Source organism: Oncorhynchus keta, unplaced genomic scaffold (genome assembly GCF_023373465.1).
Source record: "Oncorhynchus keta strain PuntledgeMale-10-30-2019 unplaced genomic scaffold, Oket_V2 Un_contig_4469_pilon_pilon, whole genome shotgun sequence".
In the NCBI taxonomy this organism is placed as follows: Eukaryota; Metazoa; Chordata; class Actinopteri; order Salmoniformes; family Salmonidae; genus Oncorhynchus; species Oncorhynchus keta.
This window is the reverse complement of record NW_026287788.1, coordinates 108695-127550: the sequence shown is the minus strand read 5'-3', so window position 1 is coordinate 127550 and position 18856 is coordinate 108695. Positions and strand designations below refer to the sequence as shown.

At 45.0% G+C, this 18856-nt stretch overlaps 1 protein-coding gene across 2 annotated transcripts in view; it reads left to right on the top strand.

Annotated features, from left to right (window-relative positions):
• Positions 1–11480: 11480 nt before the first annotated feature.
• Positions 11481–18856, top strand: part of LOC118373162 (mothers against decapentaplegic homolog 6-like) — a 31922-nt gene continuing 24546 nt past the window's right edge. The window contains exons 1-4 of one of the 2 annotated variants that reach the window (XM_052509407.1): positions 11481–12982; positions 14315–14371; positions 15838–15937; positions 18633–18645. In XM_052509407.1, coding sequence (XP_052365367.1) covers positions 12199–12982; positions 14315–14371; positions 15838–15937; positions 18633–18645 — 954 coding nt within the window. In that variant the 5' untranslated portion in view covers positions 11481–12198. The remainder of the gene's footprint in view (positions 12983–14314; positions 14372–15837; positions 15938–18632; positions 18646–18856) is intronic. The other variant, XM_052509408.1, reaches the window with a different exon arrangement.

Genomic DNA, 18856 nt, shown 5'->3' with positions numbered 1-18856 from the left:
GAGGTGGAAGGAACTGTCCGTAGAGCTCCGAGACAGGATTGCGTCGAGGCACAGATCTGGGGAAGGGTACCAAAAAAGGTGTGCAGCATTGAAGGTCCCCAAGAACACAGTGGCCTCCATCATTCATTTTATTTAACTAGGCAAGTCAGTTAAGAACCAATTCTTATTTACCAAACCCTAACCCGGGCGAAGCTGGGAAAATTGTGTGGCGCCCCATTGGACTCCCAATCACGGCCGGTTGTGATATAGCCCAGGATCGAACCAGGGTCTGTAGTGACGCCTCTAGCACTGAAATGCAGTGCCTTATTCTGCTGCCCCACTCGGGAGCCCCTTCTTCAATAAAAGAAGTTTGGAACCACCAAGACTCTTCCTAGAGCTGACTACCTGGCCAAACTGAGCAATTGGGAGAGAAGGGCCTTGGTCAGGAGGTGACCAACGACCTTAAAGGTCACTCTGACAGAGCTCCAGAGTTCCCCTGTGGAGATGGGAGAACCTTCCAGAAGGACAACCATCTCTGTGGCACTCCACCAATCAGGCCTTTATTGTAGAGTGGCCAGACAGAAGCCACTCCTCAGTAAAAGGCACATTACAGCCTGCTTGCAGTTTGCCAAAAGGCACCTAATGGACTCTCAGACCACGAGTAACACGTTTCTCATGTCTGATGAAACCAAGATATAACTCTTTGGCCTGAATGCCAAGCTTCATGTCTGGAGGAAACCTGGTACCATCCCTACAGTGAAGCATGGTGGTGGCAGCATCATGCTGTGGGGATGTTCTTCAGCTGGAGGGTCTGGGAAACTAGGCAGGATTAAGGGAAAGATGAACAAAGTACAAAGTACAAAGAGATCTTTGATGAAAAGGACCTCAGACTGGGGGCGAAGGTTCAAATTCCAACAGAACAAAGACCCTAAGCACACAGCCAAGACAACGCAGGAGTGGCTTCAGGACAAGTCTCTGAATGTCCTTGAGTGGCCCAGCTAGAGCCCGGACTTGAACCCGATCGAACAGCTCTGGAGAGACCTGAAGAGAGCTGTGCAGCGCTGCTCCCCATCCAGCCTGACAGAGATTGAGAGGATCTGCAGAGACGAATGGGAGAAACTCCCCAAATACAGGTGTGTCAAGCTTGTAGTATCATACCCAAGAAGACTCGAGGCTGTAATCGCTGCCAAAGGTGCTTCAACAAAGTGCTGATTAAATGGTCTGAATACTTATGTAAATGTGATATTTCAGTTTTTATTTTTGTTTTTGCTTTGTCATTATGGGGTAATGTCTGTAGATTTATTAGGTATAAAAAAAACGATTTAATACATTTTAGTATAAGGCTGTAACGTAACAAAATGTGAAAAAAGTCTAAAGCACTGTATCTACTAGGCATCTACTAGGTATCTACTAGGCAATACAGGAACATGGCATAAATTGCCTTGTGGGAGTTTGCTTCTGTAGCCGGAGTGGATTTTAATCTTCCACCTTGAAACTTTCTGATGCTTTCATTCTAATCTAACGGCTACTAGTCCAAGATACACTCTAATAACAGTAATTCTAATCTAACCACTTGGCTAACAGCTACTAGTCCAAGATACTCTCTGATAACAGTCATTCTAATCTAACCACTTGGCTAACAGCTACTAGTCCAAGATACACTCTAATAACAGTAATTCTAATCTAACCACTTGGCTAACAGCTACTAGTCCAAGATACACTCTAATAACAGTCATTCTAATCTAACGGCTACTAGTCCAAGATACACTCTAATAACAGTCATTCTAATCTAATGGCTACAGCTACTAGTCCAAGATACACTCTAATAACAGTCATTCTAATTTAACCACTTGGCTAACAGCTACTAGTCCAAGATACACTCTAATAACAGTCATTCTAATCTAACCACTTGGCTAACAGCTACTAGTCCAAGATACACTCTAATAACAGTCATTCTAATCTAATACTAACACTCTAATAACAGTCTTCTACTAACGGCTACCAAGATACACTCTAATAACAGTCATTCTAATCTAACGGCTACTAGTCCAAGATACACTCTAATAACAGTCATTCTAATCTAACAGCTACTAGTCCAAGATACACTCTAATAACAGTCATTCTAATCTAACCACTTGGCTAACGGCTACTAGTCCAGGATGCACATGATAGGTTTTCCATGTATCTATTAATTAACAACATGGGTTATCTCGGATGACACGGACACATTTCCTTGTCAAATTGGCTCCCAGAACCCCCCAGATGTTTAGTTATGACCAGTGTGACAAGCTGCCTAAAAAGTCTCCTTGTGTGGAGGCCTATTGTTTGTCATATTTCGCCACCATTCCAAATGGATAATTGTATGACACGCTACAGACCGGGTTTACATTAGACCTATGATACATCAACCTTGTCTTTCCTGTCTCAATGGCGTTTTAAAATGCCAGTATGCAGAAGCTCTCTAACAACAGTTATCTTTTCCCTGTCCAACATTTGATTGAGTTACACTGGGGAACACATTTTGAACAGGTGCCTTGCATACACCCCTTCCCCATACCCATCAACCCCTTTCCACCTCCGCCTCCACTACCCCCAACTCTCTGATCTATTGGACGAAACCGGACCCCCACAGAAAGACTTTAACGTGCCTCTCAGTCCTCCCAGACCCTTGGTTGAGATGGGGCTGCAAAGAGAGGAACAAGGCATAACTCTACGTACTGTGTAACCTGCGTACACACAGAGTTATCTCTTCTTATTTCAGTCACAAGCAGTTCATGACCTGGAACCAGTGGAGGCTGCTGAGGGGAGGACGGCTCATAATAATGGCTGGAACGGAACAAATGGAATGGCATCAGTTGTTGATTGTTTTATTTTACCTTTATTTAACTAGTCAGTTAAACAAACAAATTCTTATTTACAATGACGGTGATCCATTCCCACCTGTTCCGCTCCAGCCATTACCACGTGCCCGTCCCGCTCCAGCCATTACCACGTGCCCGTCCCGCTCCAGCCATTACCACGTGCCCGTCCCGCTCCAGCCATTACCACGTGCCCGTCCCGCTCCAGCCATTACCACGTGCCCGTCCCGCTCCAGCCATTACCACGTGCCCGTCCCGCTCCAGCCATTACCACGTGCCCGTCCCGCTCCAGCCATTACCACGTGCCCGTCCCGCTCCAGCCATTACCACGTGCCCGTCCCGCTCCAGCCATTACCACGTGCCCGTCCCGCTCCAGCCATTACCACGTGCCCGTCCCGCTCCAGCCATTACCACGTGCCCGTCCTGCTCCAGCCATTACCACGTGCCCGTCCCGCTCCAGCCATTACCACGTGCCCGTCCTGCTCCAGCCATTACCACGTGCCCGGTCCCGCTCCAGCCATTACCACGTGCCCGTCCCGCTCCAGCCATTACCACGTGCCCGTCCCGCTCCAGCCATTACCACGTGCCCGTCCCGCTCCAGCCATTACCACGTGCCCGTCCCGCTCCAGCCATTACCACGTGCCCGTCCCGCTCCAGCCATTACCACGTGCCCGTCCCGCTCCAGCCATTACCACGTTCCCATTACCACGTGCCCGCTCCAGCCATTACCACGTGCCCGTCCCGCTCCAGCCATTACCACGTGCCCGTCCCGCTCCAGCCATTACCACGTGCCCGTCCCGCTCCAGCCATTACCACGTGCCCGTCCCGCTCCAGCCATTACCACGTGCCCGTCCCGCTCCAGCCATTACCACGTGCCCGTCCCGCTCCAGCCATTACCACGTGCCCGTCCTCCCTAATTAAGGTGCCTCGAACATGGTGCTAATCCCACAGCCTGGTATCTGCCAAACAGCCAACACTCCCAAACAAAAGGAGAATTACAACACAGACCTTGAGTCAGTTGTTGTGTTGGTGCAATCATCATCAATGCCAAAGGAGAAGGTCCTCTTGTCTCTCAATGGATTCATCTGTTCTAGGATCAGTGGTTACCATGTTTTTCATCTGCACTTTTTGTCTTTCACTTGTCTTATTTTGTGTGAATAAATAAATAAATATAGGTGTGTTTGCACTTTTGTCATTGGGTTTGAGGTTTCAAAGAACTGGGGGTGTTCAGTAGGAAGACTGTGCAGGAAACAATTACTGTAGTAGGTTAATGTTTTTTCCAGGTTCTCTTTGTACTTCTGCAATATGAATTCTCCTTTTAGTTTGGCATTTGGATAAGTATTATCCTGTTTGTTCCCGCTGCTATACACCACTCCGGTTGACAAAGGGTTAACAGCTGACCTTTGACCAGGGCTCGATTAAGAACATAGCTTTGTCCAACACTGAGATAATATAATAATAATAATATATGCCATTTAGCAGACGCTTCCTGCTCCAAAGCCACTTACAGTCATGTGTGCATACATTCTAATTATGGTGGTCCTCGGAATCAAATCCCACTACCCTGGTATCTGCAAGCAGCCATGCTCTACCAACTGACAAAAGGACAACAGAGATCCTGAGTCAGTTGAGTGGACTTTCAATCATCATAACTGTATCACCTTTAGATGGCATGACCTACCTCTGGTTGGTTCAGGCATTCCTGTGGGGGAAATGACATCTGCACTCTGGTTGGTTTAGCCATTCCTGTGGGGGAAATGACCTACCTCTGGTTGGTTCAGACATTCCTGTGGGGTTTCAAATGACCTACCTCTGGTTGGTTCAGACATTCCTGTGGGGAAATGACCTACCTACTAGTGGTTGGTTTTTTCAGGCATTCCTGTGGGGTTCTGAAATGACCTACCTCTGGTTGGTTCAGACATTCCTGTGGGGGAAATGACCTACCTCTGGTTGGTTCAGACATTCCTGTGGGGGAAATGACCTACCTCTGATTGGTTCAGGCATTCCTGTGGGGCTGAAATGACCTACCTCTGGTGGTTCAGACATTCCTGTGGGGGAAATAATACCTAATAATGGTTGGTTCAGACATTCCTGTGGGGGAAATTACCTAGTCTGGTTGGTTCAGACATTCCTGTGGTCCCGGGAAATGACCTACCCTGGGTTCAGACATTCCTGTGAAGGACCAAATGACCTACCTCTGGTTGGACTTCAGGACCTTATTCCTTTGGGGGCAATGACCTACCTCTGGTTGGTTCAGGCATTCCTGTGGGGGAAATGACCTACCTCTGGTTGGTTCAGACATTCCTGTGGGGGAAATGACCTACCTCTGGTTGGTTCAGACATTCCTGTGGGGGAAATGACCTACCTCTGGTTGGTTTAGACATTCCTGTGGGGGAAATGACCTACCTCTGGTTGGTTCAGACATTCCTGTGTCAGAAATGACCTACCTCTGGTTGGTTCAGACATTCCTGTGGGGGAAATGACCTACCTCTGGTTGGTTCAGACATTCCTGTGGGGGAAATGACCTACCTCTGGTTGGTTCAGACATTCCTGTGGGGGAAATGACCTACCTCTGGTTGGTTCAGACATTCCTGTGGGAGAAATGACCTACCTCTGGTTGGTTCAGACATTCCTGTGGGGAAATGACCTACCTCTGGTTGGTTCAGACATTCCTGTGTCAGAAATGACCTACCTCTGGTTGGTTCAGACATTCCTGTGGGGAAATGACCTACCTCTGGTTGGTTCAGACATTCCTGTGTCAGAAATGACCTACCTCTGGTTGGTTCAGACATTCCTGTGGGGGAAATGACCTACCTCTGGTTGGTTCAGACATTCCTGTGGGGGAAATGACCTACCTCTGGTTGGTTCAGACATTCCTGTGGGGAAATGACCTACCTCTGGTTGGTTTAGACATTCCTGTGGGGGAAATGACCTACCTCTGGTTGGTTCAGACATTCCTGTGGGGGAAATGACCTACCTCTGGTTGGTTCAGACATTCCTGTGGGGGAAATGACCTACCTCTGGTTGGTTCAGACATTCCTGTGGGGGAAATGACCTACCTCTGGTTGGTTCAGACATTCCTGTGGGGAAATGACCTACCTCTGGTTGGTTCAGACATTCCTGTGGGGGAAATGACCTACCTCTGGTTGGTTCAGACATTCCTGTGGGGGAAATGACCTACCTCTGGTTGGTTCAGACATTCCTGTGGGGAAATGACCTACCTCTGGTTGGTTCAGACATTCCTGTGGGGGAAATGACCTACCTCTGGTTGGTTCAGACATTCCTGTGGGGAAATGACCTACCTCTGGTTGGTTCAGCCATTCCTGTGGGGGAAATGACCTACCTCTGGTTGGTTCAGCCATTCCTGTGGGGGAAATGACCTACCTCTGGTTGGTTTAGCCATTCCTGTGGGGGAAATGACCTACCTCTGGTTGGTTTAGACATTCCTGTGGGGGAAATGACCTACCTCTGGTTCGTTCAGCCATTCCTGTGGGGGAAATGACCTACCTCTGGTTGGTTCAGACATTCCTGTGGGGGAAATTACCTACCTCTGGTTGGTTTAGCCATTACTGTGGGGGAAATGAATGAGGAAAGAATGAGGTTTTGGGATAAAGGTGAAAATCAAATCTGAGGTTAACACATAATTAGGAGTTCTTATTTTACCTTTACTTAATTAGGCAAGTCAGTTATGAACAAATTCAAACAATGGCTGCCTGCCCCGGGCAAACCCTAATGACACTGGGCCAATTACGTTCCAGCCCCCTGCCCATCCGCTCAAGAAAGAATCGGTCAGCAGGTGGATCTAGTTGATGATCCCTGGTATAAGATCTCCTAAACCTGCGTTTAGGAGATCTTATGTTTGGTGTTTATCCCCCCAAAAAATGATCATTTCTCCATAGGCTTTGGCCAACAAGTAATGGCAGAGTTATTGTCTACAAAAAAGTCACCATTACTATTGCTCTCTATGTTGGTTGCAAGTGAGTTTAGCTGTGCAGGTGATTTTAGCGTGTATTGATGGTTTAATGAGAAATGAGCTGTTCATAATCTGGTGGCTTTCCATGATTGCAACTGGCCCCACGAGTCTTGCCAATGACTTTTAGGATGTGTGAACGAGTTACCCTCTACTGTCCTCCTAGAAAAAGTTGAGGAGTTGAATGGTACAAAATGTTAAATTTGGACGTTTCATGCTGTTAGAATGTTTCATAAACTACACTCTTGGAAAAAAAGGTGCCAACTAGAACCTTAAATGGTTATTTGGCTGCCCCCATAGGAGAACCCTTTGAAGAACCCTATTTGGTTCCAGGTTGAACCCTTTGAAGACCTGGAAGTATGTAGAACCAATCAGAGGTTGGGTATTCCTGAATGGGGCGAGGCTATGACTTCTTAAGTGCTACTCTGAGCTATTTCAATATATAATTGGGCAGCTATGTCATCTTAACTGCTTCTCTGAGCTATAGCAATATATAATGGGAAGCTTTGCCTTCTTAACTGCTTCTCTGAGCTATAGCAATATATAATGGGAAGCTTTGCCTTCTTAACTGCTTCTCTGAGCTATAGCAATATATAATGGGAAGCTTTGCCTTCTTAACTGCTTCTCTGAGCTATAGCAATATATAATGGAAGCTTTGCCTTCTTAACTGCTTAACTGCTTCTCTGAGCTATAGCAATATATAATGGGAAGCTTTGCCTTCTAAACTGCTTCTCTGAGCTATAGCAATATATAATGGGAAGCTTTGCCTTCTTAACTGCTTAACTGCTTCTCTGAGCTATAGCAATATATAATGGAAGCTTTGCCTTCTTAACTGCTTCTCTGAGCTATAGCAATATATAATGGAAGCTTTGCCTTCTTAACTGCTTCTATGAGCTATAGCAATATATAATGGAAGCTATGTCATCTTAACTGCTTCTCTGAGCTATAGCAATATATAATGGAAGCTTTGCCTTCTTAACTGCTTCTCTGAGCTATAGCAATATATAATGGAAGCTATGTCATCTTAACTGCTTCTCTGAGCTATAGCGATATATAATGGAAGCTTTGCCTTCTTAACTGCTTCTCTGAGCTATAGCAATATATAATGGAAGCTTTGCCTTCTTAACTGCTTCTCTGAGCTATAGCAATATATAATGGGAAGCTTTGCCTTCTTAACTGCTTCTCTGAGCTATAGCAATATATAATGGGAAGCTTTGCCTTCTAAACTGCTTCTCTGAGCTATAGCAATATATAATGGGAAGCTTTGCCTTCTTAACTGCTTCTCTGAGCTATAGCAATATATAATGGAAGCTTTGCCTTCTTAACTGCTTCTCTGAGCTATAGCAATATATAATGGAAGCTATGCCTTCTTAACTGCTTCTCTGAGCTATAGCAATATATAATGGGAAACTTTGCCTTCTTAACTGCTACTCTGAGCTATAGCAATATTAAATGGGAAGCTTTGCCTTCTTAACTGCTTTTCTGAGCTTTTGCAATATATAATGGAAGCTTTGCCTTCTTAACTGCCTCTCTGAGCTATAGCAATATATAATGGAAGCTATGCCTTCTTAACTGCTTCTCTGAGCTATAGCAATATATAATGGGAAGCTTTGCCTTCTTAACTGCTACTCTGAGCTATAGCAATATATAATGGAAGCTTTGCCTTCTTAACTGCTACTCTGAGCTATAGCAATATATAATGGAAGCTTTGCCTTCTTAACTGCCTCTCTGAGCTATAGCAATATATAATGGAAGCTTTGCCTTCTTAACTGCTTCTCTGAGCTATAGCAATATATAATGGAAGCTTTGCCTTCTTAACTGCTACTCTGAGCTATAGCAATATATAATGGGAAGCTTTGCCTTCTTAACTGCTTTTCTGAGCTATTGCAATATATAATGGAAGCTTTGCCTTCTTAACTGCCTCTCTGAGCTATAGCAATATATAATGGGAAGCTTTGCCTTCTTAACTGCCTCTCTGAGCTATAGCAATATATAATGGAAGCTTTGCCTTCTTAACTGCTACTCTGAGCTATAGCAATATATAATGGGAAGCTTTGCCTTCTTAACTGCCTCTCTGAGCTATAGCAATATATAATGGGAAGCTTTGCCTTCTTAACTGCCTCTCTGAGCTATAGCAATATATAATGGAAGCTTTGCCTTCTTAACTGCTACTCTGAGCTATAGCAATATATAATGGGAAGCTTTGCCTTCTTAACTGCTTCTCTGAGCTATAGCAATATATAATGGGAAGCTTTGCCTTCTTAACTGCTTCTCTGAGCTATAGCAATATATAATGGAAGCTTTGCCTTCTTAACTGCTTCTCTGAGCTATAGCAATATATAATGGGAAGCTTTGCCTTCTTAACTGCTTTTCTGAGCTATAGCAATATATAATGGGAAGCTTTGCCTTCTTAACTGCTTCTCTGAGCTATAGCAATATATAATGGAAGCTATGTCATCTTAACTGCTTCTCTGAGCTATAGCAATATATAATGGAAGCTTTGCCTTCTTAACTGCTTCTCTGAGCTATAGCAATATTAAATGGGAAGCTTTGCCTTCTTAACTGCTTTTCTGAGCTATTGCAATATATAATGGAAGCTTTGCCTTCTTAACTGCCTCTCTGAGCTATAGCAATATATAATGGGAAGCTTTGCCTTCTTAACTGCTTTTTCAATATTAAATGGAAGCTATAGCTAAATATATAATGGAAGCTTTGCCTTCTTAACTGCTCTCTGAGCTATAGCAATATATAATGGAAGCTTTGCCTTCTTAACTGCTTCTCTGAGCTATAGCAATATATAATGGGAAGCTTTGCCTTCTTAACTGCTTCTCTGAGCTATAGCAATATATAATGGAAGCTTTGCCTTCTTAACTTAACTGCTCTCTGAGCTATAGCAATATATAATGGGAAGCTTTGCCTTCTAAACTGCTTCTCTGAGCTATAGCAATATATAATGGGAAGCTTTGCCTTCTTAACTGCTTCTCTGAGCTATAGCAATATATAATGGAAGCTTTGCCTTCTGCTAGAGCTATAGCAATATATAATGGAAGCTAAACTGCTTTCTGAGCTATAGCAATATATCTGGAAACTTTGCCTTCTTAACTGCTACTCTGAGCTATAGCAATATATAATGGGAAGCTTTGCCTTCTTAACTGCTTCTCTGAGCTATAGCAATATTAAATGGGAAGCTTTGCCTTCTTAACTGCTTTTCTGAGCTATTGCAATATATAATGGAAGCTTTGCCTTCTTAACTGCCTCTCTGAGCTATAGCAATATATAATGGGAAGCTTTGCCTTCTTAACTGCTACTCTGAGCTATAGCAATATTAAATGGGAAGCTTTGCCTTCTTAACTGCTTTTCTGAGCTATTGCAATATATAATGGAAGCTTTGCCTTCTTAACTGCCTCTCTGAGCTATAGCAATATATAATGGAAGCTTTGCCTTCTTAACTGCTTCTCTGAGCTATAGCAATATATAATGGGAAGCTTTGCCTTCTTAACTGCTTTTCTGAGCTATAGCAATATATAATGGGAAGCTTTGCCTTCTTAACTGCTTCTCTGAGCTATAGCAATATATAATGGGAAGCTTTGCCTTCTTAACTGCTTCTCTGAGCTATAGCAATATATAATGGGAAGCTTTGCCTTCTTAACTGCTTCTCTGAGCTATAGCAATATATAATGGGAAGCTTTGCCTTCTTAACTGCTTCTCTGAGCTATAGCAATATATAATGGGAAGCTTTGCCTTCTTAACTGCTTCTCTGAGCTATAGCAATATATAATGGAAGCTTTGCCTTCTTAACTGCTTCTCTGAGCTATAGCAATATATAATGGAAGCTTTGCCTTCTTAACTGCTTCTCTGAGCTATAGCAATATATAATGGAAGCTATGTCATCTTAACTGCCTCTCTGAGCTATAGCAATATATAATGGAAGCTATGTCATCTTAACTGCACTTGAAAGGGCATTAACCCTTTAATGAATGAAAAGTGAAATACTTGAATCATAGCAATAGTAATGATGAAAATAGCCTAAATATAACAATGATGATAATGATAGTAATAATAATAACAACATAACATGTGTTGAATAGTAATATGGTCCTTGTTGATTATTATGATGATTATACATATTATTGTGTTGTTTATAACTTATAAATCAATAATGGCATTTTGCATGTGTAATAAATAAGGTCATCATGCCAAAACAGGAAGTCAAATATGGACCTACAGGGCACACACTGCCAGTATCTGCTGGTTTCTCAATGACACACGTTCAAGAGAAAATCATTCTGTTCAGATTGTGCTTTTATAGAATGAAAATCAGAAATAATTCAGATTCCATACAGTATTTTACTGAATGGGCGTTTTCCTGTCATTAAATATGAAGTGTTTCCCTGAGATAAACGTGTGGATTGCTGTTTCGGTAGGTTAGTAAACGTGTTCAGTGTGATATAAAGTTCGTGGGAAGAGTTGAAAGTTTGAGAGAAGAAAGGTGGATGTTGCGCCTTTAAGAGTTAAGAAACTTGAAACCATGTTTGCGCAACAATCAGTGCGGCTCACAGCCGCCAAAGTGTCTAGACTGGCACGTGATGGGAATCAACCAATGGCTCCAGAGCTTTCCTGGGGCCCCCGTGTGTGTACGGGCGAGTGTGTCCGAAAAGAATAGCAGAGGGTGAGACTGGCAGCAAAGTAATTCAAGTTTTCCTTTAAACCACTCCTGAGTCTTGAATCGGAGTAGCTTCATCTGCATCCGTATGTTTGAGCAGCATAAAAACCCAATCTAAACTTTTTATTTCGGGGTTGCAAACGGATTATTCTACACCACGGTGGAAAATAACATTGGAATCTGAATGCGGCAAGGATTATTTGGGATTATTTCGTGGTGAAGCAACTCCATCGATGTGCCGTCAGAAGGATTCTCAAGCGAAGGATTTAACCAAGGCTGCTCAAAGTCCAAGACAAAAAACTAACTATTTTGCTGTCGTTTCATGTGGTAGCTATAGTGTAGTTATTGGAGGAATAATTATGGTATAGCCTATAAATTGCTGCTCGGAAGATTGTCTTGGCGAATTGTGTTGCCTCTGTAAAAACAAACGTTTTCATTGAGTTGGTAGACTATATGGTTGTAGGATATAACAGACCAGTAAATGCATGTATGTCGCATTCTGTTTTGTTGTGTAATATCGTTACATTTGACTTTGTTTAATGCAACATACAACCGTAAATTACATTCTAATGCTGCGAGTTAGTCATAAATCTACGACCCCCGGCTGCGCATGTAGTGCGCGCCGTTTACAAAACATTAATGTTGTGCGGAGACCATAAATCAATGTGGAATCCTCACAGACCTGGACGGGAACAATACGACACATCCAAAACTGTTTAAATTGTCGTATGTTCAGGTCGAAACGCTCAGGTCTTATACGGCGACTCTGGAGAAGCCGTTTAGTCCCAGACAGAGACGGGGGAGATGGGAGAAGCAAACGAAGCGAGGAGTTTCGGGACGGTTCGTGTGGCAGTAACCCAGAAAAAATTCCCAAAACGGAGCTCCGGTCGGTGACCCGTGCCTCGCCATCTCTGGGAACTTTCGACGAAGTGTGCAACACAGACCTCACGGACAGCGCAGAGTCGGCGCCGGGGGACAATTCGGACCATGGTCAGGGGGATGCCATGTGTGTCCCCGTCCCTCATCACCGAGGCTCTCAGACAGAACACGAGAATGACAGTAGAACGGTTACATGCTGTTTGTTTCGAGACAGGGATCCTCGACCTCGGAGCCCCGTCTTGACCCGGGGTATTCCAAATTCTAGTCCCCGCGATGGAGGTATCCTCACGGGACGGGAGGGGAATACTGGCTCGGTGGCGGAGCAAGAACTCAAGAACGTTACCTATGCTCTTTTGAAAAGACTCCAGGAGAAACCGCTGGATGCCTTGTTGGAGGCGGTGGAGTCGAAAGGAGGGATGCCCAGTGACTGTGTTCTGGTACCCCAGACGGAGCTGCGTTTAGGTGGCCACTCGACATCTCCTCCATTTCTGCTCTGTAAACTCTACCGATGGACTGACCTGCACCACTCGACTCAACTCAAAGCGCTGTGCCACTGTCAAAGCTTCCGGGCATTGGACAGCAGCGAAACAGTGTGCTGTAACCCCTATCACTACAGTCTCTTGTGTGGGCCAGGTAGGACAACTGAGATTGGTTACAATCACACACTTTTACCCCCTTCTACACAAATCAAATCTGTATGAATTGAAAGGGTCTATTTTTTTTAGATCGGTTTACGCACAAGTGCGCATAGTGAGGCTACACGTATATATGCTTTTCAAACGTGATAACCAAGCACTGCGTGCCAATAGCGATGCCAGAAAGGTAGGCCCACATTCTACCTGAAGTCAGGAGGATGGTGAAAGATGGACTCATTAGAAGGCCAGGCTGCGCTAAAGGTGTCCACCGTATGTGAGGTGAAATTAAAACGTGTTATACAGTCACAAAGCCAATTAATAACCACTTAGGGTTATACTTCTCTGCGTTTAAGTGAGACATACTTGTACCCTTGAAGTTTTGTTGATGCGCATTGTTGTAAATATTTGGTTGCTTAGCCAATGCGCGGGAGTTAACATTTTCTAGCGAATTGTATGATTACAGCAACTGAATTCCAACTGTTGGAAGTGTAGCTAGTATACTCTCCCTCAAAAACAACACTGTACACACACTCACACAGAGCTAGAGGGAAAGGGAGAGCTTGAGTTATAATGTATTTGCAGCAAATATTTTCTCTGCTAAGTACTCAACAACACATTCCTCTATGTTTTAGTTCATGATATCGATTATATTCATTTGTTTCGTTTCTACGTTATCCATTTGAAGATCGCTCTGAAGTAGCGCTTTGAAAGGCTCTTTTTCCTTCCCTAGGAGGTCCCCCTCTTGCTATTTAGGTGAAGGAGTGGTGATAATATACAGTTTGCATACTGCTGGCGCCAGGCTGACTAGCTGGGTATCTCACTGACTGAGTACTCCAGCAATTACTGCCTCCACTCTTAAAGAACCCGCAGCCATTATATCCACTCCGTTCCCATGGACTGTTTCTTTGTCCCAGACAACTATTTCGACAGTTCACCATTAGCTTTCTTGGTTTTATGTTTGGAAAATGCCCTTTGACAACATGTAGCCTACTTTTCTTTTGTGTTCTTTATTTATAGCCGTTTAATTAGGACCTGAAAACATATTTTATATGTGATGTAATTACGTTTTTAGGTATGAACCGTTGGAAGTGCTTATTCAATAGAGTTGTGAAGGTCTCATCTTTTATTCTATATTCTGTCTGAATAATTGTAAGTTGATCTGCCCATTCAACCATCAACTGCTTCTTTTTTACTGCCATGCAGATTGTTGTCTGTGTTTCCCCAGTAATCCATGTTATTTATGATTTGATACAGTAACTGATTATTCTCTGATACCTAACTGTGTACTTCAGCAGTACCAAGCATCTAAGACACATATTTTGTGTTTCAGAATCACCACCACCCCCCTACTCACGACTATCTCCCTCAGATGAACACAAGCCACTGGGTAAGTCAGGAAGCAACAGTCATGCCCCCCCCCTCAGCAACAGTCATGCCCCCCCTCAGCAACAGTCATGCCCCCCCCCCTCAGCAACAGTCATGCCCCCCGCCCCTCAGCAACAGTCATGCCCCCCGCCCCTCAGCAACAGTCATGCCCCCCCTCAACAACAGTCATGCCCCCCCCTCAGCAACAGTCATGCCCCCTCAGCAACAGTCATGCCCCCCTCAGCAACAGTCATGCCCCCCCCTCACCCCCCCTCAGCAACAGTCATGCCCCCCTCAGCAACAGTCATGCCCCCATAGCAACAGTCATGCCCCCCTTAGCAACAGTCATGCCCCCCCTCAGCAACAGTCATGCCCCCCCTCAGCAACAGTCATGCCCCCCCCCTCAGCAACAGTAAGCCACAGAGATATCTGCTAAGTTCACAAGTGGTTTCACTGTAATGGAGTTTTGGTAGCATTTTACTTCCCAGCACAGTTTTGTTTTGTCTTTTTAAAGTAATTATATATTTATTAACATAACATTTATATAGTTGTGAAAAACTAAAAGTAATTACATCTTGTTCCCACTTCATCCAGGCTGTATTAGAACCGGCCGTGATTGGGAGTCCAATAGGGCGGCTCACAAATGGCCCAGCGTTGTCCGGGTTTGGCCGGTGTAGGCTGTCATTGTAAATAAGAATTTGTCCTTAACTGACTTGCCTAGTTAAATAAAGGTTAAATAAATATATACCATGGGTGCCCAAGTGGTGCAGTGGTCTAAGGCGCTGCATCTCAGTGCAGGAGACGTCACTACAGTCCCTGGTTTGATTCCAGGCTGCATCACAACTGGCCATGATTGGGAGTCCCATAGGGCAGTCCACAATTGGCCCAGCGTGGTCCGGGTTTGGCCGGTGTTTGTTCTTAACTGACTTGCCCAGTTAAATGAAAATAAATACCATTGTCTCCTGACTGGTATAGTGGTCTAAGGCGCTGCATCTCAGTGCAAGAGACGTCACTACAGCCCCTGGTTTGATTCCAGGCTGTTTCACATCTGGCCATGATTGGGAGTCTCATAGGGCGGCGCACAACTTTCACAGAATCGTCCGGGTTTGGCCAGGGAAGGCTGTCATTGTAAATAAGAATTTATTCTTAATTAACTGACTTGCCTAGTTAAATAAAGGTAAAAAATAAAATCAAAAATCAAAGTTATACCCCTTATTTTCTGTGCTGGAAAGTGAAGTGTTACCGGAGCTGAAATGTAGGGTCTTTACCTCAAAGGTATGTGCCAGTACATTATTCCTGCTTTCACATGCCTTCTCCTGCTTCAAATTCATTTTGTATTCTCCTCACACCTCTCTTTGAGGAACATGGCGTTATAGTAGGACCACAACACAACGCTCTCTGGACAGTAGTTAACGCCAAAGTCTATGGTTACAATGGTTTCCATGGCGCTCCGGATTTCACTCCCCTGTCATGTTCTGTCCTTTGCAGAACTATCAGATTCAACACTTTCAACACTGTCGTACACTGAAACTGTGGCCCCCCAGTCCCCCGATGTCGCGCCAAGACTCTTCTCAGGTGAGACGCTACTGTCAACCAGCTTCCATGCTCCAGACTTATTACCACGGAATGCTAGGCCAACATTAGCATAGGGGGCTATTGATTTAGCGTTCAGTCCATTGATCGAAAGAGTGACATAGTTTAACACAAAATTCACTTATTTCATTCCTTTATTGTTTGTTTGGGATGGGGTTTTGTTGTTGGTTAATATAATGTTGGAATACAGTAGTAGAACATATGAATTTTACTTCATGTCTAGTCTGGTTCGTGCTGTGCACTATTGTTTGTGGAGTTCACTCCTAACCAATCATTCTGATCACATAGGGAAGCAGCGTATTACTGATAGAGAGATCTGATCTGAGATCTGAGTACCTCTGCCATGCATTACTCATGTTTGTATTCAGATCAAACCCTGATGAACACAGCTTAGCTGTCCAAACTTTGGTTAAATAAATCATTGCGTCGGAGCCATTAGAGTGATGATGCTTTTCCTTTCATTATCTACTGTGTCCATTAGGCTCCAAATGGAAGAAACTACACTGAAACAGGGAGGGAGGGACTGACTGAAATTGACCAATAAGAAATTATTGTTTCAGGTTTCCTGTCGCAAAACATTTTGCGACGGTGTGCCTGCCCTGAAAGCAAACAACACAGTTCTTTTTAGTATGAGCACCCTAAAGGTAAAGAGGAGTGTTGAACACAGGAGTAGTGCCCCCCCTAAAGACAAAGAGGAGTGTTGAACACAGGAGTAGTGCCCCCCTAAAGGTAAAGAGGAGTGTTGAACACGGGAGTAGTGCCCCCCCTAAAGACAAAGAGGAGTGTTGAACACAGGAGTAGTGCCCCCCCTAAAGACAAAGAGGAGTGTTGAACACAGGAGTAGTGCCCCCCCTAAAGACAAAGAGGAGTATTGAACACAGGAGTAGTGCCCCCCCCTAAAGGTAAAGAGGAGTGTTGAACACAGGAGTAGTGCCCCCCCTAAAGACAAAGAGGAGTGTTGAACACAGGAGTAGTGCCCCCCCTAAAGACAAAGAGGAGTGTTGAACACAGGAGTAGTGCCCCCCCTAAAGACAAAGAGGAGTGTTGAACACGGGAGTAGCCCCCCCCTAAAGGTAAAGAGGAGTGTTGAACACGGGAGTAGCCCCCCTAAAGGTAAAGAGGAGTATAGAACACGGGAGTAGCCCCCCTAAAGGTAAATAGGAGAATAGAACACGGGAGTATGCCCCCCTAAAGGTAAAGAGGAGTATAGAACACGGGAGTAGCCCCCCTAAAGGTAAAGAGGAGTATAGAACGCGGGAGTAGGCCCCCCTAAAGGTAAAGAGGAGTATAGAACACGGGAGTAGCCCCCCCCCCTAAAGGTAAAGAGGAGTATAGAACACGGGAGTAGCCCCCCTAAAGGTAAAGAGGAGTATAGAACACGGGAGTAGCCCCCCTAAAGGTAAAGAGGAGTATAGAATGCGGGAGTAGGCCCCCCTAAAGGTAAAGAGGAGTATAGAACACGGAGTAGCCCCCCTAAAGGTAAAGAGGAGTATAGAACACGGGAGTAGGCCCCCCTAAAGGTAAAGAGGAGTATAGAACACGGGAGTATCCCCCCTAAAGGTAAAGAGGAGTATAGAACACGGTAGTAGCCCCCCTAAAGGTAAAGAGGAGTATAGAACACGGGAGTAGCCCCCCTAAAGTTAAAGAGGAGTATAGAACACGGTAGTAGCCCCCCCCCCTAAATGTAAAGAGGAGTATAGAACACGGGAGTAGGTCCCCCCTAAAGGTAAAGAGGAGTATAGAACACAGGAGTAGTCTCCCCCCTAAAGGTAAAGAGGAGTATAGAACACGGGAGTAGCCCCCCCCTAAAGGCTAAGAGTAGTATTGAACACAGGAGTATGGCCCCCCCTAAAGGTAAAGAGGAGTATAGAACACGGGAGTAGCCCCCCTAAAGGTAAATAGGAGTATAGAACACGGGAGTAGGCCCCCCCCTAAAGGTAAAGAGGCGTATAGAACACGGTATTATGGACCCCCTAAAGGTAAAGAGGAGTTTGGAAAACACGGGAGTAGGGCCCCCCCTAAAGGTATAGAGGAGTATAGAACACGGGAGTAGGGCCCCCCCTAAAGGTATAGAGGAGTATAGAACACGGGAGTAGGGCCCCCCCTAAAGGTATAGAGGAGTATAGAACACGGGAGTAGGGCCCCCGCTAAAGGTCAATAGGAGTATAGAACACGGGAGTAGGCTTCCCCCCCTAAATGTAGAGAGGAGTATAGAACACGGGAGTAGCCCCCCCCCCCCCTAAATGTAAAGAGAAGTATAGAACACGGGAGTAGCCCCCCCCTAAAGGTAAAGAGGAGTATAGAACACGGGAGTAGGGCCCCCCTAAATGTAAAGAGAAGTATAGAACACGGAGTAGCCCCCCTAAATGTAAAGAGAAGTATAGAACACGGGAGTAGCCCCCCCCTAAAGGTAAAGAGGAGTATAGAACACGGGAGTAGCCCCCCTAAATGTAAAGAGAAGTATAGAACACGGGAGTAGCCCCCCCTAAAGGTAAAGAGAAGTATAGAACACGGGAGTAGGGCCCCCCCTAAAGGTAAAGAGAAGTATAGAACACGGGAGTAGGGCCCCCCCTAAAGGTAAAGAGGAGTATAGAACACGGGAGTAGGGCCCCCCCTAAAGGTAAAGAGAAGTATAGAACACGGGAGTAGGGCCCCCTAAAGGTAAAGAGAAGTATAGAACACGGGAGTAGGCCCCCCTCCCCCGTAAATGTAAAAGAGGAGTATAGAACACGGGAGTAGGGCCCCCCTCCCGTAAATGTAAAGAGGAGTATAGAACACGGGAGTAGGGCCCCCCTAAAGGTAAAGAGAAGTATAGAACACGGGAGTAGGGCCCCCCCTAAAGGTAAAGAGGAGTATAGAACACGGGAGTAGGGCCCCCCCTCCCGTAAATGTAAAGAGGAGTATAGAACACGGG